The sequence below is a fragment of the Macrosteles quadrilineatus genome, unplaced genomic scaffold (genome assembly GCF_028750875.1).
Source record: "Macrosteles quadrilineatus isolate MER2022 unplaced genomic scaffold, UCM_ALF_1.0 Scaffold_3__2_contigs__length_128488019, whole genome shotgun sequence".
NCBI classification, from domain to species: Eukaryota; Metazoa; Arthropoda; class Insecta; order Hemiptera; family Cicadellidae; genus Macrosteles; species Macrosteles quadrilineatus.
This window is the reverse complement of record NW_026542596.1, coordinates 20,903,153-20,930,121: the sequence shown is the minus strand read 5'-3', so window position 1 is coordinate 20,930,121 and position 26,969 is coordinate 20,903,153. Positions and strand designations below refer to the sequence as shown.

General features: G+C 35.1%; 1 protein-coding gene across 1 annotated transcript; it reads right to left on the bottom strand.

Moving 5' to 3' along the window:
* Positions 1–391: 391 nt before the first annotated feature.
* On the bottom strand, positions 392–25,078 carry LOC128989036 (uncharacterized). The gene is made up of 13 exons (XM_054410892.1): positions 24,712–25,078; positions 22,828–22,946; positions 21,833–22,031; positions 18,013–18,203; positions 17,635–17,888; positions 16,870–17,092; positions 9,289–9,427; positions 6,430–6,696; positions 5,640–5,758; positions 2,427–2,625; positions 1,548–1,738; positions 1,170–1,423; positions 392–783 (listed from the first exon to the last, which is right to left on the bottom strand). The coding sequence occupies exons 1-13, from the start codon at positions 25,076–25,078 to the stop codon at positions 516–518; spliced, it is 2,790 nt and encodes a 929-aa protein (XP_054266867.1). The 3' UTR covers positions 392–515.
* Positions 25,079–26,969: the final 1,891 nt, after the last annotated feature.

Here is a 26,969-nt window from a genome sequence, read left to right as displayed (position 1 = left end):
ACTGTTGACTCACAAGACACATTTGCCTATTGGGTCTGATGATGATTGGAGTGTCCAATCGAAATAGATCACCACTTACCATTTTTTATATGTATATAACGTCTTATGAGTCAACAGTAAGGGTAAGATATTATTAAAAGTGTTATTGGACGTATATCTTTTTTGCAGGTAATTTATTAACACGTACGATGCTGATCAAGAAGTTGTACACTAATATAGCTTCAGTATAGCAGTGTTATAACGTGTTTTGTCGCACATAAGGTTGAATTATTATAAGTTGCCAGTATATGGCAAAAAACTTGTAGTCAATTGTTAGCTGTAATTAAAATTATTTCAAACCTTTCATCAATCAGTGTTAAAACACTTTCATTATACTGTATATTTTTTTAACTTAAATATCTAGGACTCAATCAGTGATACATCTTAACATCTTTTATTCACTGAGTTCTAGTTTGTGCATGTAATGTGTCATGGGCGAGACGTACCAAAACACTTGTTTGCACACTCTTTTATTGTCATCTTCCAGCCTGTAAGTTTTGTGAAATACTCTTCCTGGAGACCCTTCTCTCACTGAGATTCCTCTCGATGGCCTCCAAGGCATGCCCCTCGGTCTCAGGTAGGTCCACGTAGAGGTAGACCAACCCCAGGAGACTGATGGTCCCGTAGAGGATGCACGTCCCGGACACGTTCACCCAGGAGACGACGTTGAAGTAGGTCTTGGTCACAACAAAGCTGAAGAAGTAGGACATTGCGGCACAGATCGCACTTCCCATACTTTTCGCCCTGAAATATTTACGCGGGATTTAAGTAACTTGAAGTTTCATAGTGCAAGTTGAGTTAAGATTCTTAATATTGAGGAGAAAATTGATCATAAAAGCATTTATTATATTTTGAGGGTATAAATAAATTGTAAATATGCAATTTAATGATTGACATTTGTTGTAAAAAGCGAGTTTAGACTTAAGCCTCTCAAGATATTGTCAACATATTGAGTTATCGAAAAATTACCTTTCTGACAAATTAGACCTGTACACAAAGGTATTTATTTATTTAGGTATTTTGTACACAAACATATTTATCTACTGTTATTGCAAAGTTACGAAAATAAAATCTCAACTATAATCGAATGGTTTATTCTGATTGCCTTTTAAATTAAATCAACAAATTACCTAAGAGGAAACAGTTCCGCAGTAAGTATCCACGGAACAGCTCCAATCCCAAGACTCGCGCTGAAGTAGGAGATGAAGAACAATATGACGGGGATCCAGGGGATGTTCGCCCCTGTCAGGAGATATGCTCCGATGCCATAGCAGCAACAGACACTCAGGCCAAGTGAAAGGAAGGTGATCCCTCGCTTACCTAGAGGCTTCATAGCCAGGCACATCCCCAAAGACCCTAGAAGCTGAAGAGCTCCACAAATTGCCTGCAAATAATAGTGATCTTGGTTAGGGAATTGGCAGTATGCGTTAAAAGTTGTTATTACATCCTTCCTCCCTAAACTAAAAGATACGAAGACAAAATACAATACTAACATAACTGTGACTTACCACAACTGTGAAGGGTCTGATGGACGAGTTGAGGTTCTCGAGGACCTCGACAAAGAACGGCCTCATGCCGTAGAGAGTGGCGCAGGAGGTGATGAAGAAGTAACTCAGGATGACTCGGAAAGCTATCAAAACCTCTGGTTCTAGCAACGACCTCCATCCAGGGTTAGGTTTTCTCTCAGGCTGTGAGTTACCTGGAAATTGTTGATTATCATTAACAAATCATTTTAGCTTAGCAGTTAATTGGAAACAATCAATCTGTATTAATCTTCTAGGTTACCTATAAGATATTAATGTTATTATCAGTTACTTCATTTACTCTAAAGGAATTGATGGAGTAACAGGAAAACAAGTTTTATACGTAAAACGCACAACATACAATAAAACAGATAGAAACTTGCTTGTGCATAAGGCATAAACGAAACTAGGTCCGAAAAAGGGCCAAAAAATTTTCTTCAGAGAACAGTAGGTTATGCCCTGTTCTCAAGAAGTACTAGTTCCTTAACCATGCGTCTCCAATTTCCTGTCACCAGCCATCATCATTATGTGTCTCTTGCCTAGACTTCTGACGGAGTTAGACAACTTGTCCTTGATATTGATACCACAGAGCTAAAACACTAATGAGTTCTTAAGAATGTCTAGACTGATAGTGACTTTCTTGTATCATGATCATAGATATAAGTTATAGGACAAGACTTTCAATATTTTCTTTATATTCTCTGAGGGTTGAGAGGACATTTGTTTGACCTTGATCGACAACATTTTGGCAATCCTTTTTCGTGCCCTATGGGAACAGACCTATAGAATAAAGAACCCTTAGATTCTGACACAAACAAAATTATTAAAAGTGGAATCATAAGATTTATGAAGTGTGCCTGTTACCTTGGTCGTTAACCACCAGGTTGTACTCAGTGTTCTGGAAGAACTTTGATTTCCCTTGGGTCTCTTGAACGTAGCAGACAAGGGTGTCTAGCTCTTCCTTGACCATCTCCGGAGACACCCATCCTCTCAGCCACTGGAAGGCTTTCTCTGCATCCTTCACACGACCTTTAGTCACCAGCCAGGCAGGTGAGTCTGGAAGCTGTAGATAATATAACACAAGTAAAAAATATATTTTTAACCAAACGAATGGATGGATACCAAGTAAGTCCTAATTAGTAAAGAAGAGAACATTATATACTTTAATATGGATATCTGATTTTAAAATATCTCTATTATTCTCTGTTTAATTTTGTTTTCTGGTCATAATTTAATGATTAGTTGTAATATATTCCAATAACCTGTCTTATTAACATTCATCTGAAACAGCTGTAAAATGTTATGTTTACATTTTTCTATCATAATAAATACCGGTATACAGTTTTGTTCTAACATTCAAATAATCACTTTTTATTACTGAAGTATGTTTTAGTGGCGACGAGGACGGGATTTTTAATGACTCATACACATTTCTACAGGATAAACATTGAAATCAACATACTATCATGACTGAAGACCTTTTAACAATTTTATCAACGTTTGTTCAACAACAGGCTATGCTTTTGAACAAGTTTAATGAAATCATAGTACAAACCCATGCACATAATCCAAAACCTTCAACACCCCAGAACGGAATCACATAATTCAATTTCGATTCATTTGATGAAAATCTTGAAGATTTCAATTCATATAGACAACGACTTGAAAATTACTTTCATTTGAAAAACATTACAGGAAACGAAGATGAAGTACAACAAATCAAAGCAAGAATATTGATTAATTGTATTGGACCAAAACACTATCAGCTACTAGGTAGTCTTGTATCTCCAGACCTACCATCAAACAAAAGCTACGACGAATTGATTAAAATAGCTGAAAAACATTTATGTCCAAAACCCAATGTTTTTGTGCAACAACATAATTTTCTATCACGTGTTCAATGTCCGACAGAGTCCATATCTGAGTTTGTAGCTGCACTAAGAAGACTTACATTCACATGCAATTTCAACTGCCCTTCTTGTGAATCTTCAGTGGTCGATTTGATTTTACGTGCACAATTCATTCGAGGATTACGAGACGAAGCAATCAGTGAAAAGATTCTTCAGCATCCAGAATTGACTTTTGAAGGTGCGTATGAACAGGCTCTGACTCTTGAAGCATCAAAAAAGGGTTGCAAATCATTTCATGAAACTAATTCGATAAATAAAGTTTCTAGAGTTTTTCGTACAAAAATCTATGATTGTGATAGCACATCAACAAAACAAAGTCAAAACAATCCAAAGAACTTGTATGAGCGCCTAGGAATTGCAGGACTATGTGTGCGTTGTGGTGAGAGTAACCACTTGACAAAATCGTGCGACAAGGACATTAACACCTTATTTTGTAGTTTATGCCATAAGCCTGGACATATCTCTAAAGTTTGCATATCAACCTTAACAAGATCAAATCATCGCAAGGTAAATACCATAATTCAAGAAGACATAGAACATGATGAGTTTTCTATTGGAAGAATTGTTCCTGTCGGTATTGCGCCCACTACTTCACCAACGGAAAAATTCACGACAATTCAACTATCCACTTCCACCCTAGCTCCTCCACCATTGAAGCCTGCTGTAACTTGCTCTTTGCCACCTCCACCACCCTCTGTCAAACCTGTGAAATACGGCTACTCTGCAGTTCCTGTTCAACTAATAACCTACGAAATGCCATTGACAACAGTAACTTACAAACCACCTGCCTCGGCTGTCTGTAACGAGTACTCTTACCCAGCTGTGAAACCTGTAGTGCCGAAATTTCTCAAAACACCGATTGTACCACTGAAACCAGTCCGGTACATGACTGCACCCCACTTTGAACATTCTACTCCATCTCCACTGAAGACTCTCAAGTATTCAACAACAGTGCCTGCAGTTAAATATGAATATGTACCTCCTGCCCCGGTAAAACCATTGAAGCCCAATGTGTACTTAAATCCTTCTCCCCCGACAGTGAGCTACGAGTATTCCATTCCAGCTCCAACAGCAGTTTCCAACGGCTACACATCGACCACGTCAATTCTAAAACCCCTAGTTGATTTCCCTGCTGTTAACTACTTAACTCCCGCTCCTACGAGTATTCCATTCCAGCTCCAAAAGCAGTTTCCAACGGCTACACATCGACCACGTCAATTCTAAAACCCCTAGTTGATTTCCCTCCTGTTAACTACTTAACTCCCGCTCCTGGTCATTTTGAATACTCTACTCCAGTTCCAGACAAAACCTACTACTATTCAAAGACTCCAGTAAGCTATCAAGAATAAAAAAAAAACACCTGCTCCTGAAAAAAAAAAAACAACTAAGGCCAATTGCCTACACCACACAAGTATCAGTTATGAGTTTTCCACATCAAGACTTCAACCTGTTGTTCTCTTTTTAGAGGGGAAGACTGTAATATATTCCAATAACCTGTCTTATTAACATTCATCTGAAACAGCTGTAAAATGTTATGTTTACATTTTTCTATCATAATAAATACCGGTATACAGTTTTGTTCTAACATTCAAATAATCACTTTTTATTACTGACATATGTTTTATTAGTTGAATAGAATTTTAATGTATAAATATTATAAACACTATACATAAACTACCCAAGAGGAAACATTACGGAATATTACAAAATTTAATGCAGGCACAGAGTGTATAAAGTGCCTTACTTACATTACAGATTGCTTTTCAATCATAACGATATATTTCTTTTGGTTTACGACACTTTAGGAAAACGTAAACGGACTATAAATTTATTACTTCCTCAAATATTTAGTTTAAATATTACTTTAGAAAAAAACAATGATAGTTCACAAACATAAACTATTGTTTTTCAAAAAAGAGTTTGCTGTGTTACGTATTGCTTAACAAGTAACTGTGCTACTAAACAAGTGATTAAATATCTCCTAGGTGACCTTGGCTGTATTATTTAATTCACAAGTTACTTTTACCCATCACATTGTTAATTTGTTAAAAGCTTTTAAATTCATGCACTAATTAGGTACATAAATAAACCATACACAAATGTTATATGCCATAACCCAAATATGCCATAGGTTTTAGAAAGAATAAATACTCATCATATAACTTACCAGTGCCATAGTCACAAATGCTATTATAGGTCCTAGAGTGCTGTAGAGAACCATGGTTCTCCAGGGCAGAAACGCTCCTAGGATGCTTTCTACCATAAAACCAAGATTGAAGAACACCCCTGTAAGATTCACGTTTCTTAATAACACATAAACCTTTAAATTCAAAATCACCAAAAACCACTATAGAACTTTATATGTACATTATGAACTTATAGATTCAATTAACTGTTAAAATAAAAATAATAAATGCACTGCTTTTCTAACAAAATAGCGATGTTTATTACCTAAATACCCTTTCTAGTTTAATTTCGTATTTGATGTAGGCACACTTCCAGTTGTACATTACAGTACATTACTAATACCTACAGGTTTTTGATAGTTTGTTGTATATGAAATTGTACCTAACAAGTTTTCTACCATGAATCTAAAATATGCATATATAATTGATACAAAACGTTTATTATTCCTTTACAATGGTCATACAATTCAATTACTAACAGCCGTCGGGTTTAGGAGGGAAAGCAAACAATGTGCGTAAAAGTTGGTTATTTCTTGTAGTTTAAATTTCACGATGTAAATCGTCATATGAATTAAATAGTTAGTTGATCAAGGTTATAGCTCTAATATTAGAGACAAAACATTAAAATGAGAAGGGCCCTTTAAAAGGAGGATCCCTTTACTTTACAAAAAAATTTTAATTTGGGATTAAAAAAACAAAAATATTTAATACTAATCAAGCCGTTAACAGTGTTCTGGTCCCCACATACATTCACTGAGAGTTCGTTCCTACCTGCAAAACAGCTGAACACGCCACGCAGCCTAGGCTGGGTCACTTCTCCGACGTACGACAAAAGAGGAGCCTCCAGGAATCCGACGGAGAGACCCATGAGAGTCACGGCGAAGAACAGATGGACGACGGTGGTGGCGAAGTAGAGGATGACCCAGGAGATGAACTGAGGAATGTTGACCATCATCAGACAAGTCTTTCTGCCCAGACGGTTCTGTAGGAAGCCGGAGACGAGACTGCCAGTGGGCTGGGCGATGAAGATAAGACTACCTAGAGAGTGTACGGCAATGTTGTAAAAGAAATAGTAATGGTAGGGAAGGTTTTTCAGTTTGTGTCTACGCCAGTGATACGTTGATTTAGATGGTCACATACGCCATTAGGAATAGTCTTCCGAACCTCTCAAATATTTGTGAATATGCTAGGATTTGATCGGTCCCTCTCGCACTGAATTCCAAGATGCTAACTGCAACATAGCAACACAAGTACAGGTTTGTCTAGGGGGTTGGTAGGGGATTAAGATGAGAACACGATTAGTCCATTTATTTGTCACAAGAGAAATTTAAGTATTCTCTGCGAAATTTTGCTGTTTTTTTTTACCACAGAATAAAAAAAGAGTTCATATTTTTACTTCGGCTTTCTATATTTTGACGAAGATACAAATAAAAAAATGAGTGTGGGATAAATCATCATATGGAGACGCCTTTGCTTTTTTTATACCAAGACCAATGGCTTATTTTGCCAAGTTTATCTATATAAAACCCAAAACCAGTGATGTCTTTAGCCAGGTTCATCTATGAAAAGCCCATTGATCGAAACAAGGTGAATAAGTTTCGAACTAATGAAAATGTACAGATTTTAATTTTAATAAAACAGTCCCTATAAAATATACTAACAATATTACCACTTTGAAATCATCAAAATATGCTTTCACAAATACTTATTTTTAAAAAAGGTTTGTAAGTGGACCAAAGAGTAAATTTATATATTTGTTTAGAGGGTGTATGTTATACATTTAAAAGCTATACACCAATGTTTAATCAATATTTTTCTCTATTTCTACAGTATTGTAATTAAATTTTGTTAGTAGACCCTATTACCTGCAAACGATTCTTGAATATTATGTATGAGTTTTAGTAATAACGAATAAAACAAGAATAACTAATGCACTTTTAAGTTCTTATATAATTAAATATTTTATATAAAGATGTAGATTTCTAGAAGATTAAGGATGTTTGATCAACACCCCGTTATAAAAGTTAGTATTTGTGTTTAAATTATAAGTTTTAACAGATACAGAGTTAAATAATAAAATACGATATAGAATACTAATATTTACGCGATAGACAGCTAATATTTTTCAAGTTTTATAAGTATAGATTGAAACTCTCACATACGAGATCTCTCGTATTATAAAGAAACAACAATAATTAAGACATGTTTAAGACAACCAGATTCTTATCAATACAAGTAAAAAATACCCCCGCCGCAGCAAACCTGCTGACTAAACGAATTTCCATTTGTCCGAATTGATTTTCCATTAAATATATTTAAATAACATTAGGTTTAACGAGTACCTAGGTTTGCTGCTACAAGAAAACTAATAAAGTGTTTTTTTTTGTAAAATATTGATAGCTTATTATAAAATAAATAAATTTTCATCAAAATATATCCATAAAAACTACATTTGACAATATTCTCCAAAAGAATAACATGGGAATTTTAAATTTAAATTTTTTTAAATTTTATCCGTTACCAATGACCGAACAAAAATACTTTTATATACTAAATTATTTTTTTAAGCTCTTTAAAAAGGTGTAAAGAGAAATTGGGAAATTTTGTGTTTTGAGGGTCTAAAGTGAGAAAAAAAAATTTTTACCCCATAAAACCCCCCGTAAAGCCCCGTTCCCATTATCCAATCATGCTGGTTCGCGAACACATTCAAGTTTATCCCGCTTTACACCTTTAAACCAAATTTCATCAAAATCGGACAAAAATCATTCGAGTTATCACGTTTACGGACGTATATACAGGGTGTCCCGGAACTCTCTACCAATATTTTAGGGCATTGCTCCTGGGTAAGAAACATACCAAAATATCATATTTAAATTGTCCGGAAGTCCTTAGTTACTCACATAGCCGCCATTTTGTTTTTTCCACTAATTAATTTTTTTCTGAAAAGTGGTTAAACATACGAAATTGAAACTTGACACAAACATTTATGACAACTAGACAAAGCTACCAAAAAATCATGACAATTTTTCAAATTCATAGAACAAAATGGCGGCCATTTCAAATTTTGTTTCTTAAATAGCTCGAAAACCGTTGATTTTACCAAAATTTTAAACGGCTGCCATTTTGTTTTATGAATTTACAAAATTGTCATAATTTTTTGGTAGCTTTTTTTAGTTGTCATAAAAGTTTGTGCAAAGTTTCCATTTGGTATGTTCAACCATTCTTTAGAAAAAATCAATAACTGAAAAAAACAAAATGGTGGCTGTGTGAGTAACCAAGGACTTCTGGACAATTTAAATATGATATTTAGGTATGTTTCTTACCCAGGAGCAATGCCCTAAAATATTGGTAGAGAGTTCCGGGACACCCTGTATATACGTCCGTAGGTACATAAACAATAATATACATAAATACAAATTTGAACGAATGGTGTTTTTGGCCTCTGGGGACATCAAAATGAAAAAGTAAACCGGTCCCGGGTTTAGGTCTTACCGTGCCACCTACGGTAATAGCTACTTCCCTATAGGGAAATTCGCTAAAAAGATTGAACTTATTTCAGATTTATTATTATGTAGGCCTACGTGAATGGTAAAACAGAAAGAATACCGAGAGTAAAAGCTACATAATTACCAAACCACGAAGCCTGGGTTTCTGTGAGCCACAAGGCCGAAGATACCTCACTGCGGAGAGCTCCTATGATGATCGTTGGCATTGCTGTTATTAATCCAATGTTAGCGTTGGTTATACTGAATCCCATCGCAGCGAAGAACTGAAAAAAATGTAATATTAATTTATGTGTATTACATGTCTTTTATCATTTTATATTTATTTAATATTAATCTGTAAAAATATTATTGTAAACAACATTATGAATTTGTATAGCCATTAAGAGGCAAGGATACGGTTTAAGCGAAAAAGCCGACTTTGAGTAAAACCACCTTGAGTGTTGCAATAACTGTATTTCAGACAATGAAATTTCGCGAGGAATGTATTTAGGCTATATTAGATTTACGACTCAGCAAAGTGGAAGGTGAACAATTCACATTTTACACAAAGTGTGATGTACCAATTACAAATTTATATATTATCAAGTACTCTTAGTCCAACTTTGTCTCAAGAACAATTTGCATTTATGAGTTAGATGTTTAGTCGTTCCTTAAAACCATGTAAAGCTCAGCTACTACAAACAAGACAATAATTTTTCTTGCATAAGCTTATAAACAATATGATTATGAAAAAAACAAGACGGAAATGATTTATAAAGCCCCATTGTCTCAAATATTTTGTAATACTAATAACAGATTTCAAAGGTTAAGATGAATCAGTTCACAATAGTATCTGTGATTTGTACGGTGGAGTATGGATTTCTTGATTTTACAGCTCTGCGCCTGTATTGAAATTGCTATTTTGCAGTAACCCGTAATACGTTCATTATTTGAAATATATTTGAACGAGGGAACCCGTTATAAAACTGCGCAGCTTAGCACAGTTGAAAATGCAATTCAAACTTAATCCTTTAAAAGATTGTGTTAGGCATATATAAGGTGCATAAACTAAAATTGTTGATTGTAGATTTGTACCATTTAAAGTGATTTACGCACCTTAACCAAGTTACAATTAATCATAACTATAAGGCTAGACTGTTTAATAATATTTACGCGAATGTCAACTAAGACATCATTTTAGTCGCCACTCTAACGTATAATTTCATTTTAAAATTTGCTTTCAAAGATTCGGTGATGCTGATCACCTTTATTTATAACGGATTGGATGTGAATTTAAATTTGAACCATTGAGCATTCAATTAAATGTACAAGTGTAATTACAGTCAAATTGTAAACAAAAGACAAAGCATTTTATTAAAACGGATTTTAAAGAAGCTACGTTTTCTTTATATTACTCATTACGGTTTAGTTTAAAGTCAGCAAATACAATTTGTTGTTTTATTGATAGAATACCGTTTTAAACCAACTAAATCATGGAAAAGTAAAAGCGTTTTGCATTATTCGTTTTGGGTCAGAAACAAGCTATGATTTTTTATCAAAATTTTATCATTAAATTTATGCACGGGTCCCCCCGTTCACATTAAAACCCATTATAAAGAAAGTTGGCCAGCATCACTGGATCCTAAAAGTGAAATCTAGAAATAAATAAAACGCTTGGGAGGCAAAGTTACCAATTCGTCACTTCACTGGATCAAAAGCTGTAAAACGACACCTTAAACGTAAAAATAGGTTAAATAGAGTAGCCGAAAAAGGGATGTAGGCCTAACAGAGCAACCCATAATTTTACTAAGTACATAGATACTATTGCCTAGCATAGTCAATCCCCATGCATTGTGGTATTCATTCTGAGAAAATGTTTTATATTGTGTAAAGCCATAGTGCAATACCTGAAATAATTGGATAGCTTAACACCAATAATTGAATACGTCATAAATCAGTTAAATAAACTTATTTATGCTTCCAATTAAAATCAGGTGAAATATACAGGGTGTTTTTTTTTTAAAGTTGCATCTTTATTTATGTAAAAACCGCAATAGATAGAAATATGCAGTTGGCGGGAATCATCTATTGACGTAGGGGGCACATTTTTTTTTAATGCAACGTAACATTTACATTCCCCCCCTTTCCCCCCTGCCCCCAACTTAATTTTTTTTAAATAGCAAGGTACCTCTTGTGACATATCAAATAAAAGAGCATGAAAAAAGAAAACGTTTGATGAAAAAAAATTGAAAATCGGTTCATAAATTTGTGAGATATTCCCCCCCTCCCCCCCGGAACTTATTTTTTTTAAAGCAAGGTACCCCTTGTGACATATAAAATGAAAGAGCATGAAAAAAGAAAATTTTTGCTGAAAAAAAATTTAAAATCGGCTCATGAATTTGTGAGATAATCCCCCCCTTTTTCCCCTACCCATAACTTGATTTTTAATAGCAAGGTACCCGCCCTTGTGACATATCAAATGAAAAATACATTTCACCAAAAATTTTCTTTTTTCATGCTCTTTCATTTGATATGTCACAAGGGGTACCTTGCTATTTAAAAAAAATAAGTTGGGGGCAGGGGCGGAAAGGGGGGAATGTGAATGTAACGTTGAATTCAAAACAATTGGGCCCCCTACGTCAATAGATGATTCCCGCAAACCGCATATTTCTATCTATTGCGGTTTTTACATAAATAAAGATGCAAGTTTTTAAAAAAACACCCTGTATAATTTTTATCCAAGCACTTCATACATACGTAAAACTAATCGAGAGTAGACATATTTAAGAAAAAATAATATCAGGAATAATTTTTGGTAACTGTAGTAATGTTATAACTTTGGATGGTAATTACATGATGTACGATAAATTTATAAGTTTATATTGTAACTACTTACCTGTGCCAGAGTTGATTTGAAGCTTTTCGATCCATTTTTCACCTTCTCCATGGCAATGACAGATTGTTAGGTCTAGCAGAGTGCCTTGAATACAACCTAAGTTGTGTAAGGTACAAAACAGACATATGAAGATTGTTATGACGAAACGTCAAAGACCAGACAACAAACGGGTAGAGCTTTGCTGATAAGATTTCGTGTGTAAAGAAGTACAGAAGATTAACTACATGGAATTTGTATGTGTGTTCTGTATATATTTATGTGCTATCTATAGATTTACATTTTAAACAAGATTTCACCCAAAACCTTATTATTAAGTGTCTGTTTTTTTTTTATAAAGAGGATAGAATTATATTTGTTACTAATCGAATGCAAGTTTGATAAATAATGAAAACTTTGACTGAATTAAGAAAACTTTTAAATAGTAATCGGAATCATCAATCTGACTCATGCATTCTCTGATTAGTTTGACAATATCCTATATCATGGACAAATGGTGGGAGTGAGATTTTATGAGGAAAATCACAAAAGTTGCAATTAATTTTGAACCATACATTTACATGGGGTTATACCAATTTGTTTGCAGCTAAACGGATTTCCGATTTCTTATGTTTTTATTCGGAATGGGAAATTTAAAAAAATGACGTCTGGAGATAACATAGATTAGTAGTCACATAAAAATCTCCATGAAAATCAGACCACAGGTGTATTTTGTAGTTCTGTACACAAATAGACAGATGCACAGACAAAACTATTAGATTTATATATAATTTTATATTAATACTAGCACAACCCGTCGTGGGTTTGCACACAAAATTTAAATTTTAAAGATAAACGTTTATCTAATACAAAATAATGAGAAAGAAACATTGCGGATACAGTTTAAAATAAATTTTATTTTTATAAAAATCCTATAATATATAATCAACGAAGTTAATTAAACGTATTGGACTACTATGATGTTAAACTCAGGGAGATGCATTCACTGTCCTTCCTGACATTCACTGAACTTCGGACTACTCACTCTGAAACCACCCACATAATATTTTTGACCAGAATAATATTTCCGATGTATCTCCTTTTACTTAGGTTTACACGCATAAACCTTATTTTGCAATAGTACAGTCAGTTCTCTCATAAAAGTATTAAAAAGTGTTCTGTATGTTAAAGTAACATTAAGAAACATAACAACCTTGCACGATGTTTTATTTTAGTTCTTATAACCCTCAATGAACGTAAACAGTTGCAGCTCTACAGTATCTGTGTTCACCAAGCGGAATCACATAAAAGGAATTATTAAACTCAATATCATGCATACATTCCTTAAAAAAAAATATAAAAACATTTTAAATTCAACTTAACCGCAAATACTTTTTATACTCGACCAAAAATGTCAACTCAGATTATAAAGAACATATGCACACATCTACAATAGCATGATTGTGACCGTGTTATTAGCCTATATGTAGAAATGGACGGTTTTATACTTATTAACAACTTTTGTTCTTCTCTCTTGGACACCGATTATAAATACAGTGATAAGAGAAGGCAAATACCATCCATCTGTTCAAATGTAAACTAATAACTTCTCTAGAAAGATAACATGGGACCTTTAAAGGCCACTGGGACAGAGCACTGATACTGATAGAATATTTTTGAAAACGCTTCTTATTACACATTTAGAGATTATTGGAACCTCTATACGGTATAGACTATACATCAGTTCCTGAGTTCTGATGGCTTGTAGTTTTTAAGATATAGTTATTGGTAAGCGAGTCTTAGCACTTTATAAGTATAGATTACCTATAAATACCGATTAAAAATAAGGAGCCTGATTTTCTTTTATTATCTCGATACTTAACACTTAAATGAACGTCATTACATAATCAGCTATTACACGTTAAAAGTAATTACGTAACAAAATATTTTAGATCGACTTAGTAACTGATATATTTCTTTATGTGCCTTCATATATCGGAAATTTATTCATGAGAAGTTTGCCTGCCTTATTAAAAAATAAAAAATAAAAACAAAAACAATTTTTTGAAGAAACTAAAATAATTCTTAATTAATCTTTTTTTTCTTTTCTTTTTTTTTTTTTTAAAAAAAAGAGGTTGGCGGCCTCTTTTAACCTTGCATTTGCCCGTCCACATAGACTAAGCGCCCGTGCGTGGGACGTTTACAGCAAAGCAAGGAGTGAGCCGGTACAGTACAAAGGTGAACTGTACTGATAAAATGTTATCGGCAGTGACCAGGATCCGAACCCACGACATCGCTGCCTTGGGCCCGAAGTCCGCAACGCTACCGACTGAGCCACCGACTCACTTAACTCACTTATCTGGCTCCCTATAGTATAGATGAGTTTCTAAATCAAAGATTAATTAGCTATCCATTCTAAAATAATTGTAAAATTGTATAGTCTTTTAGATTAAATTGTATAACCAATTTTGTATGCTTTGACACTATTCATGGATATAAAATTTATAAAGTGAATAAAGATAATTTGATTTGATTTGATATAGTGAACTAATAACAATAAAATCAACTAATCTACTGTATAACTGGGATTATAGATTACACTAGGCTGTTTTTCCAAGCTTAAACTTACCTTTATGATAATCTGATAACTTAGTAATAACCAAAAACGTGTTGGCTAATTTTAATGGACACGTTGGATGCATGGACTCCCTTCACCAAAATCTAAATGTTTACACAAACACAGAGAGACACTAGGCCAACGATGACTAAACATTTCTGACTCTGGTTCCCCTCTGAAACACCCCCCCCCCTTATATCGATATTTGATCCCAAGTTTGTTCCATTTGATTGAACAACCACCAGGAGGATTATCTTTCATTTATGTCTGAGCGTTCATGATAGTTGGAGTTGTGGGTCGGGGAAAGTTTGATCTACGTTTCCCCTAAAAACCGATATGATCTTCTTCCCTAAGATGCCTTTCATATGCGTCGTAATTGGTTATAGTTAGTTACATTGCAAAGCTATTGAGAATTCCTGAGAAGCTTAATAATTTGACACTACTTGTACTCACATAGTCTTCATATAAACAGTTGGAAAGGTCTTTATTTGTGAAAAGACTAAGTTTTGCTGAACATTTGGTGCCAGGGTCATTGAATGGTAGAACAGTAAATCAGAATACACAAGAAATTAATTTAATTTATTAAACAAATTAAAATCTTACACCCATCAATTCATAACACCTGTGCCATTTTTTAAACCTCCTCTGGAGTTTGTTACAGTAATTGTAAATAAGTCAAACATCAAAGATCGGAAAAATATCGTAATAAACATAAGAGAAACTACTACAGAAAACAATATTACCCTATACTTTATGTGAGCTCAAAATTACCTTAAAATTTAGCTAGTAATCAGTATTCGTAGTCTATATTGTAGAAAACAATCTAATTAATTCTACTGAATCCTGAAAACGATTGTTTACAGTATATGGTTACATAATTTAATATAATACATAGTTAAATACACAAAGGTAATACTAATTTAAATAATTCCTTTTCTAGTATGTATTTCAGACTTCTAAATGTACCGCGGAGGTGATTTTCATATCCTCTAACGGTTTAAAGCCTTTCCATGGTTATTGTACGAAGTTAAACGAGGTTTCTGGACAAATACTCAACTGATTGTTTCTGAACTAAAATTCAAATAAAACTGCTTGATTCACTCCCCTGATTTTGGAGTGAATTTAGGGGATCGTGATGTAGCCACCTGTGCCAATCAATCTACTAAGAAGAGTAATAACAAACTACCTCAATCTACTAATTCAACTAATCAACTTATCAAAATCAACTAATCAACTAATCCAACCAATGAACTAATACTTTTTTGTTCTACAGTATCTAACTTATATCACACCGTTTAATAAATCTATTATTGAGGGAGTCACATGGAACTCAGTTAAACTATGGCATATTTTGCACATTTAAAGTTCTAGTAACAACAATGTAGACTAAAATTCTAATTGTTGAAAAATAGCTAAGTTAACCAATCACATACTATTGCAAAATTACTATAACTGACTGATGCGACATGACCTGAAACACTTTTCATAAAGGTTAATTCGTTAACTGCCAACTGAAGTACCTATCTGAGCCTGTTATATATTAGTCCAGTCAAGTAAAACATCCGTGCGTGCAAAAGGTCATGTAGTTCCTTGAGGCGCATTCCGACATCTCGGAGGTTGACCCTTGAATAATAAAGCAAAGGAGTTATAATAATTACACTGGTATCTAAAAAAAACAAATATATATACGTCTAATAACACTTGCCTATTGGGTCTGATGATGATTGGAGTGTCCAATCGAAATCGATCACCACTTACTATTTTTTATATGTATTTACCGTCTTGTGAGTCAACAGTAAGGGTAAATGTATTATTACAAGTGTTATTAGACGTAAATCTTTTTCAGGTAATTTATTAACACGTACAATGTTGATCAAGAAGTTGTACACTAATACAGCTTCAGTATAGCAGTGTTAAAAAGTGTTTTGTTGTACATAAGGTTGAATTATTATAAGTTGCCAGAATATGACCAAAAACTTTTAGTCAATTATTAGCTATAATTAAAATTATTGTAAAGCTTTCATCAATCAGTGTTGACCACATTCATTTTTACTGTATATTTTTTAACTTACATATCTAGGACTCAATCAATGATACATCTTAACATCTTTTATTCACTGAGTTCTAGTTTGTGCATGTAATGTGTCATGGGCGAGACGTACCAAAACACTTGTTTGCACACTCTTTTATTGTCATCTTCCAGCCTGTAAGTTTTGTGAAATACTCTTCCTGGAGACCCTTCTCTCACTGAGATTCCTCTCGATGGCCTCCAAGGCATGCCCCTCGGTCTCAGGTAGGTCCACGTAGAGGTAGACCAACCCCAGGAGACTGATGGTCCCGTAGAGGATGCACGTCCCGGACACGTTCACCCAGGAGACGACGTTGAAGTAGGTCTTGGTCACAACAAAGCTGAAGAAGTAGGACATTGCGGCACAGATCGCACTTCCCATACTTTTTGCCCTGAAATATTTACGCGGGATTTAAGTAACTTGAAGTTCCATAGTGCAAGTTGAGTTTAGATTCTTAATATTGAGGAGCAAATTGATCATAAAAGCATTTATTATATTTTGAGGGTATGAATTTAGCATCAATTGCAAATATGTAATTTAATGATTGACATTTGTTGTAAAAAGCGAGTTTAGACTTAAGCCTCTCAAGATATTGTCAAAATATTCCCTGAGTTATCGAAAAATTACCTTTCTGACAAATTAGACCTCTGCACAAGGGTAATATTCATAATACACCTTACAATACTAAAAGGAAGAATACGAGAAACATATTTGTCTACTGATATTGCAAAGTTACGAAAATATAATCTCAACCATAATAGAATAGTTACTTTTCTTTCTTTATACTTTCTTATTAAATGAAGACCATACAAAGTAGGTATTTAAGCAAAGTATGAATGGAGATGAGTGTAGGATGAGTGGCGCGATCTTGTAGTCTTGTTAGTGACTAAGACTACTATTCTGATTGCCTTTTAAATTAAATCAACAAATTACCTAAGAGGAAACAGTTCCGCATTAAGTATCCACGGAACAGATCCAATCCCAAGAGTTGCGCTGAAGTAGGAGATGAAGAACAATATGACGGGGATCCAGGGGATGTTCGCCCTAGTCAGGAGATATGCTCCGATGCCATAGCAGCAACAGACACTCAGGCCAAGTGAAAGAAAGGTGATCCCTCGCTTACCTAGAGGCTTCATAGCCAGGCACATCCCCAAAGACCCTAGAAGCTTAAGAGCTCCACAAATTGCCTGCAAAAAATAGTGATCTTGGTTAAGAAATTTGAAGTATGCGTTAAACGTAGTTATTAGATCCTTCTTCCATAAACCAAAAAATACCAAGATAAAATAAAATACTATCATAACTGTTACTTACAACAACTGTGAAGGGTCTGATGGACGAGTTGAGGTTCTCGAGGACCTCGACAAAGAACGGCCTCATGCCGTAGAGAGTGGCGCAGGAAGTGATGAAGAAGTAACTCAGGATGACTCGGAAAGCTATCAAAGCCTCTGGTTCTAGCAACGACCTCCATCCAGGGTTAGGTTTTCTCTCAGGCTGTGAGTTACCTGGAAATTGTTAACTATCATTAGTAAATCTTGCATGAACATTTTAGCTTAGCAATTAATTGGAAACAATCAATCTGTATTAATCTTCCAGGTTATAAAATATTAATTGTTATTATCAGCTATACTTCATTTCGGAAATAGTATATTTCACTACTAGTCAAGACGAGCATGGGAAACACTATCGAGCCCCAAAATGGAACTTTCATGACGAGTATTGAACGATAATTTTTATCACGATGAAAAAAACTACTTCATCAAACTAAGAAAATTATCTGATATTTCGTAATCTATTCATTTTTATAATCTAACACAATACGGCTGTACAATAAATTTTAGTGTAAAATTCAGCTGATTGTAACTTTGTTGATGTCAGGCAATAGCTATTTGTGCAACTAGTGAGAAAAGTGAGCAATTGACTCACTCGAGAGAAATCCTTACTCACGAGCCGTAGGCGAGTGAGGAATGGTTTCTCGAGTGAGGCAATTGTACTTTGAACTCGAGTTGCACATAATACTTTTCCTACAGTTACCATAAAACAAATAAATTTTCCTACAGTTACCTAACAATGTACATGTTTACTCACTGATTTGAGAAAGCAAAGTGGTCAATTCGCTCATCAGTGAGACAATGTTAACATTGTCTCACTCCAATTACTTTGTCTCTCTCCAGATTTGCAACGTGAAGGCACGAAATAGTCAGGCCCGTTTTTGACCATGTCAGCGCCCTAGGCACAACTAATAGTAGCGCCCCTTTGCAATATATAACAGGGTGACCATACCAACCGGGAAATCCGGGAACTAAGCGTGAATTTTTTTGAACCAAGTATTATGAGTTAATTTTCTACCTGGAATTGTCAATTTACAACAGTGACGTTTCCGTGACCACGGGAGACGGGAGGCGATAATATGTCTCCACAAGGCCTCGAGGGATGATCAGAACTTTGCCGCGATCGCATGAGATGACAATAATATCTAAACGACCGCGGGATATGATCATGATTTTACCGCGATCGCGCAATACGATAATGAGATCCACAGAGCCGTGAAGGATAATCAGAATATTGCCGCGATCGCATGATACGATGATAATGTCTAAACGATCATGGGATATGATCATGATTTTACCGCGATCGCGCGAGACTATGATAATGACTAAATGACCGCGGGATATGATCATGGTCCACACAACCACGGAAAACAGTCAGAAATTTGCCACGATCGCGGAAGACGATAATGATATCCACATAACTGCGGGATATTATTAACATTTTGCCGTAATCACGGGAGACAATTACGATGTCTTCACGACAGCGGGAGACGATTACGATGTCTTCACGACCGCGGGAGACGATTACGATGTCTTCACGATCGCGCGGAAACGATTACGATGTCTTCACGATCGCTATACAATAATGATGTCTACTCTACACGGCTGCGAGGGATGATCAGAATTTTACCGCAATCGCGTAAGACGATGATAATGTCCACTCAACCACGGGAAAGATCAGAAATTTGCCTCATTCGTGAAAGACGATGATGATCTCCAAACAACCACGGGAGATGATTACCATTTGCCGCAATGGCGGGAGAGGATGACAATGCCTCACGACCACGGGAGGCGATGATGTCTTCACGGCTGTGAGGGATTATCAGAATTTTATCGTGATCACGCAAGAAGATGATAATGTCCACACGACCCCGGGAAAAGATTACAATTTTGTCTCATTCGCGGTAGACGGTGATAATCTCATCACGACCGCAGGATGTGTTCATATATTGCCGCGATCAAGGAAGACGATAATTATGTCCACACATCCGCTGGAAATAGTCAGAACTTTGACGCGATCGCGGGAGACGGACGATGATGACGTATATACAACCGCGGTAAATAATTAACATCTTGCCGCAGATGTGGGAGACTGTTGAGGTAAACTAGTTTACCTTGTGGTTGCCAGATTCTTGAAATGTGTAGATATCTTGCTCGATGTACATTTCGCTACATGTGTAGCATCGTCAGGAGCACAGTTTGTCACATTAGGCTATTTAATGTAGCGAAATGTACATCGAGCAAGATATCTACACATTTCAAGAATCTGGCAACCACAAGGTAAACTAGTTTATTAATAATTCGTTCTTGAAGCTGGAATAATACACAACTGTTAAGGTGTCTTCACGGCCGGAAGGGATTATCAGTTTACCGCGATCGCATGCAAAAACGGCCACAATTTTTTTTCTTTTTTCCAATTTTTTGGCGCCCCCCAAAAAAGCCAATTGCCTCGCGCCCTAGGCACGTGCCTACCTTGCCTATTCGGTAAATCGGCCCTGGAAATAGTGAGCGCATAACATGCAGGCAACGTCCTATGCGCGCGAATTACGTTGGCAGCACTGGCTGAAAATCAGCTGGTCAGTTGTTGTACTGTTGTATTTGTCACTTCACATTAGATGTTATATTAAAAATTCACTTCTGTGTAAAAATAGGTTATGTTTCTTCACCAATTTATTTGTTTTATGGTAACTGTAGGAAAAGTATAATGTGCAACTCGAGTTCAAAGTACAATTGCCTCACTCGAGAAACCATTCCTCACTCGCCTACGGCTCGTGAGTAAGGATTTCTCTCGAGTGAGTCAATCGCTCACTTTTCTCACTAGTTGCACAAAACACTATTGTGAAGAAACATAACCTATTTTTACACAGAATTGAACTTTTAATGTAACATTTAATGTGAAGAGACAAATACAACAGTACAACAGTTGACCAGCTGATTTACAGCCAGTGCTGCCAACGTATTTCGCGCGCATACGACGTTGCCTGCATGTTACGCGCTCACTATTTCGTGCCTTCACGTTGCAAATCTGGAGTGAGACAAAGTAATTAGAGTGAGACAATCTTAACATTGTCTCACTGATGAGCGAATTGGCCACTTTGCTTTCTCAAATCAGTGAGAGAACATGTACATTGTTAGGCAACTGTAGGAAAAGTATTGTTTGTGTAGCGAAAGTAATGTTTATGTAGAGAAAGTAATGTTTATGTCAGGAAAAGTCAGCTAAACACTATTTGATTTTAGTGTATAGAAATTGAAGATTTTCGAAATATCAGCTGCATGGAAATGGGCTATTTTCGAATACAGAGTGATGAAAACAAGTTTTATACGTAAAACATACAACATACAATAAAACAGGTAGACACTTGCCTGTGCATATGACATAAATGAAACCAGGCCCGAAAAAAGGGTTATAAAGGTTCATTCAGAGAATAGTAGGTTAGGTCCTGTTCTCAAGAAGGTTCCTTAACCATGAGTCTCCTGTCTAGACTTCTGACGGAGTTCGACAACTTGTCCTAGATATTGATACCACAGAGCTAAAAAAAGACTTGAGATGAGTTCTTAAGAATGTACAATCTGCCTCGATGTCTTGTTCCGTGATCATGGATATCAGTTTTCAACAGTTATCAACATTTCTTTATATTATCTGAGGGTTGAGAGGACATTTGTTTCACCTTGATCGACAGCTTTTTGGCAATCCTTTTTTGTGCCCTATGGGAACAGACCTATAGAATAAAGAACCCTTAGATTCTGACACAAACAAAATTATTAAAAGTGGAATCATAAGATTTATGAAGTGTGCCTGTTACCTTGGTCATTAACCACCAGGTTGTACTCAGTGTTCTGGAAGTACTTTGATTTCCCTTGGGTCTCTTGAACGTAGCAGACGAGGGTGTCTAGCTCTTCCTTGACCATCTCCGGAGACACCCATCCTCTCAGCCACTGGAAGGCTTTCTCAGCATCCTTCACTCGACCTTTAGTCACCAGCCAGGCAGGTGAGTCTGGAAGCTGTAGATAATACAACACAAGTAATATATATATTTTTAACCAAACGAATGGATTGATACTAAGTAATTCCTAATTAGTAAAGGAGAGAACATTATATACTTTAATATGCATATCTCATTTTAAAATATCTCTATTCTCTGTTTGATTTTGTTTTCTGATCATCATTTGATGATTAGTTGAATAGAATTTGAATTTATAAATATTATAAACATTATACAAAAAACTACCAAAGACGAAACATTAAAGAATATTACAAAACTTTAATGCAGGCACGGAGTGTATAAAGTGCTTTACTTACAATACAGATTGATTATCAAACATAACGTTGTATTTCTTTTGGTTCAAGACACTTTAGGGACTAAAGTGATGGACTAATTACTACACAAACATCGATTCACTTACCTTCGTAGCTATAGTGCCAAATTAAAAAAAAAACAAACATAAACGGACTATAAATTGATGGTTTTCTCAAATATTTAGTTTAAATATTACATTGGTAAAAACAGTGATAGTTTACAAACATAAACAATTGTTTTTCAAAAAAGAGTTTGCTTTGTTACGAATTGTTTATCAAGTACCTGTGCTACTAAACAAGTGATTAAATATCTCCTCGGTGACCTTAGTTGTATTATTTAATTCACAAGTTACTTTTACCCATCACATTGTTGATTTGTTAAAAGCTTTTAAATTCATGCACTAATTAGGTACATAAATAAACCAAACACAAATGTTATACGCCATAACTCAAATAAGCCATAGGTTTTGGAAAAAAATAAATACTCATCATATAACTTACCAGTGCCATAGTCACAAATGCTATTATAGGACCTAGAGTGCTGTAGAGAACCATGGTTCTCCAGGGCAGACACGCTCCTAGGATGCTCTCTATCATAAAACCAAGATTGAAGAACACACCTGTAAGATTCACGTTTCTTAATAACACATAAACCTTTGAATTCAAAATTGCCAAAAACCACTATAGAACTTTATATGTACATTATGAATTTATAGATTCAATTAACTGTAAAAATAAAAATAATGAATGCACTGCTCTTCTAACAAAATAGCTATGTTTATTACCTAGAAGTATTAATACCTTTTCTAGTTTACTTTTATATTTGATGTAGACCCGCTTTCAGTTGATCATTACATTACTAATACCTACAGGTTTTCTATAGTTTGTTGTATATGAAATTATACCTAACAAGTTTTCTACCGGGAATTTAACATATGCATAATTAATACAAAACTTTTTATTCCTTTACAATGGTCATACAGTTCAATTACTAACAGCCGCCGTGTTTAGGAGGGAAAGCAAACAATGTGCGTAAAAGTTGGTCATTTCTTGTAGTTTAAATTTCACGATGTTAATCGTCATATGAATTAAATAATAAGTTGATTAAGGCTATAGTTCTAACATTAGAGACAATCCATTAAAATGACAAGAGTATAAAATGTAGGATAGTAAGGATTCATTTACTTAACAAAACATTTTTAATTTGGGACTTAAAAAAAAAAAAAAAATAATACTAGCTGTGTGCCCGATCTTATAGTAGTCAGTTGAATGTGACAAAAATCACAAAATGTGTTGGGTTTTTGGACATTTGTAACTTTATTTCTTAAGTAGGTATGCCATGGATTCCATGGAAAAGTACAGGTATCAAGGATCATCATCGAAAAGGTTGTTATAAATAAATAGGTAGGCGTACGTACCCAAGAGATGGGCTATGGGCCTATTGGCTCTATGGTCCAGCGATTGCATCACACGGTGAGTAGACACAGAAAGTGACACATTGGAAAAGCGAGTTTAGCATCATCCGTATACCTCTATTACTTACAATCACCCACGGCAGTTGTGATTTTTTTACTTTACATTTTACACAATCGCCATTGAAGCGCCGTCAGTGAGTGGAAACCTTGTTTGTAAGCTATTGGCGACGATCATTACAAGTGTCCCCGTCCTATACAACACTGATTCAAGGTCTTCTTTCTGGTTATCAAAACTCAAGAACAATTTCATACACAAATAATCTCTGGTTCCTGACCTGGATGATGCCTAGTTATTTAATTTCATTTACGGTTACACTATAATATTGCACTTGCGATCAATTAAATCCGTTATGTAAGAAAAACGTTTTTAATATCACTTTGTTTGGGATTTGCTTTCAAAACGTGATCGGAAATGATTGGGGTATTTGTAAACAATATTTGTAAACATATCACTGACAGCTAGAAAAAATAATCTTGATCCGAACAGCTGTTCGTTATTTCATAGATGATTATGTGCTAAAAATTGACCGAAAACTTGACAAAAATCGCACAAACCGCATTTTTGAACGTCCGTAATTTTATTTACAAAGTAGTGAGGCCATGTTTTAATGGCTAAAGACACTCTCGCCAATCCAGTGAATACATTAAAATGACTTGGATCTTGATAGGTACTCTCGTTTTTCAGGAGAAGGCCGTGTAAAATGGCTCTTGGTCCGTGACAGACAGAAGACAGACATAAATTGAGATGAGACTTGTTTCGGCTTCTTTAATGTATAAAACGTTAAAATAACCTAAAAATTTAAGATTCTGAGCAATGTACAGACAAAACTCTAATTTTATTTATATAGACTAATCAAGACGTTAACAGTGTTCTGGTCCCCCCATACATTAACTGAGAGTTCGTACCTACCTGCAAAACAGCTGAACACGCCACGCAGCCTAGGCTGGGTCACTTCTCCGACGTACGACAAAAGAGGAGCCTCCAGGAATCCGAAGGAGAGACCCATAAGAGTCACGGCGAGGAACAGATGGACGGCGGTGGTGGCGAAGTAGAGGATGACCCAGGAGATGAACTGAGGAATGTTGACCATCATCAGACAAGTCTTTCTGCCCAGACGGTTCTGCAGGAAGCCGGAGACGAGACTGCCAGTGGGCTGGGCGATGAAGATAAGACTACCTAGAGAGTGTACGGCAATGTTGTAAAAGACATAGTAATGGTAGGGAAGGTTTTTCAGTTTGTGTCTACGCCAGTGATACGTTGATTTAGATAGCCACATACGCCTTTAGGAAAAGTCTTCCGAACCTCTCAAATATTTGTGAATATGCTAGGATTTGATCGGTCCCTCTCGAACTGAATTCCGAGATGCTAACTGCAACATAGCAACACAAGAACAGGTTTGTCTAGGGGGTTGGTAGGGGGTTAAGATCAGAACACGATTAGTCCATATATTTGTGGCAAGAGGAATTTAAGTATTTTCTGCGAAATTTTGCTGTTTTTTTTCCACAGAATAAAAAAGAGTCTTCATATTTTTACTTTGGCTTTCTATATTTTGACGAAGATATAATTAAAAAAAATCAATCAATAAAATGGCTTCTTTTGCCAAGTTCATCTATATAAATCCCAAGACCAGTGATGTCTTTGGCCAGGTTCATCTATGAAAAGCCCATTGATCGAAACAAGGTGAATAATTTTCGAACTAATGAAAATGTACAGATTTTAATTTTAATAAAACAGTGTCCTTTAAAATAGACTAACACTATTACCACTTTGAAATAATCAAAATAAGCTTTTACAAATACTTACCTATTTCTAAAAAGGTATGTAAGTGGACCAAAGAGTAAATTTATATATTTGTTTAGAGGGTGTATGTTATACATTTAAAAGCTTAACACCAATTTTTAAACAATATTTTTCTCTATTTGTACAGTATTGTAGTTAAATCTTGTTAGTAGATCCTATTACCTGCAAACGAGTCTTGAATATGTATGAGTATTGGTAATAACGAATAAAACAAGAATAACCAATGCACTTTTAAGTTCTTATACAATTAACTATTTTATATAAAGATGTAAATTTCTAGATTAATGATGTTTGATCAACACCACGTTATAAAACGTTAGTATTTGTGTTTAAATGATAAGTTTTAACAGATACAGAGTTAAATAATAAAATACGATATAGAATACTAATATTTACGTGATAGACAGCTAATATTTTTCAAGTTTTATAAGTATAGATTGAAACTCTCACATACGAGATTTCGTATTATAAAGAAACGACAATAATTAAGACATGTTTAAGACAACCAGATTCTTATTAATACAGGTAGAAAAAGATTAAACTTATTTCAGATTTATTATTATGTAGGCCTACGTGAATAGTAAAACAGAAAGAATACCGAGAGTAAAAGCTTCATAATTACCAAACCACGAAGCCTGGGTTTCTGTGAGCCACAAGGTCGAAGATACCTCACTGCGGAGAGCTCCTATGATGATCGTTGGCATTGCTGTTATTAATCCAATGTTAGCGTTGGTTATACTGAATCCCATCGCAGCGAAGAACTGAAAAAAATTGTAATATTAATTTATGTTTTTTACATGTCTTTTATCATTTTAGCGAATTTCCCTATAGGGAAGTAGCTATTACCGTAGGCGGCACGGTAAGACCTAGACCCGGGACCGATTTACTTTTTCATTTTGATGTCCCCAGAGGCCAAAAACACAATTCGTTCAAATTTGTATATACGTCCGTGAACGCGATAACTTGAGTAATTGTTGTCTGATTTTGATGAAATTTGGTTTAAAGGTGCAAAGCGGGATAAACTTGAATGAGTTCGAAAACCAGCATGATCGGACCATGGGAACAAGGCTTTATGGGGGGTTTTTTGGGGTGAAAATTGGTTTTGGTTTTTCTCACTTTTGACCCTCAAAACACAAAATTTCCCAATTTCTCTTTAGACCTTTTTAAAGAGTAAAAAAAAACAAATAATTTAGCATATATACAAGTTTTTTTGTTCGGTTATTGGTAATGGAGAAAATAAAGAAAATTGTAATTTTAAAATTCCCATGTTATTTTTGTGGAGAATATTGTCAAATGTTGAAGTTTGCTTGTTTATGGATATATTTTGATCAAACTTGGCAAATTTATTTATTTTATACTAAGCTATC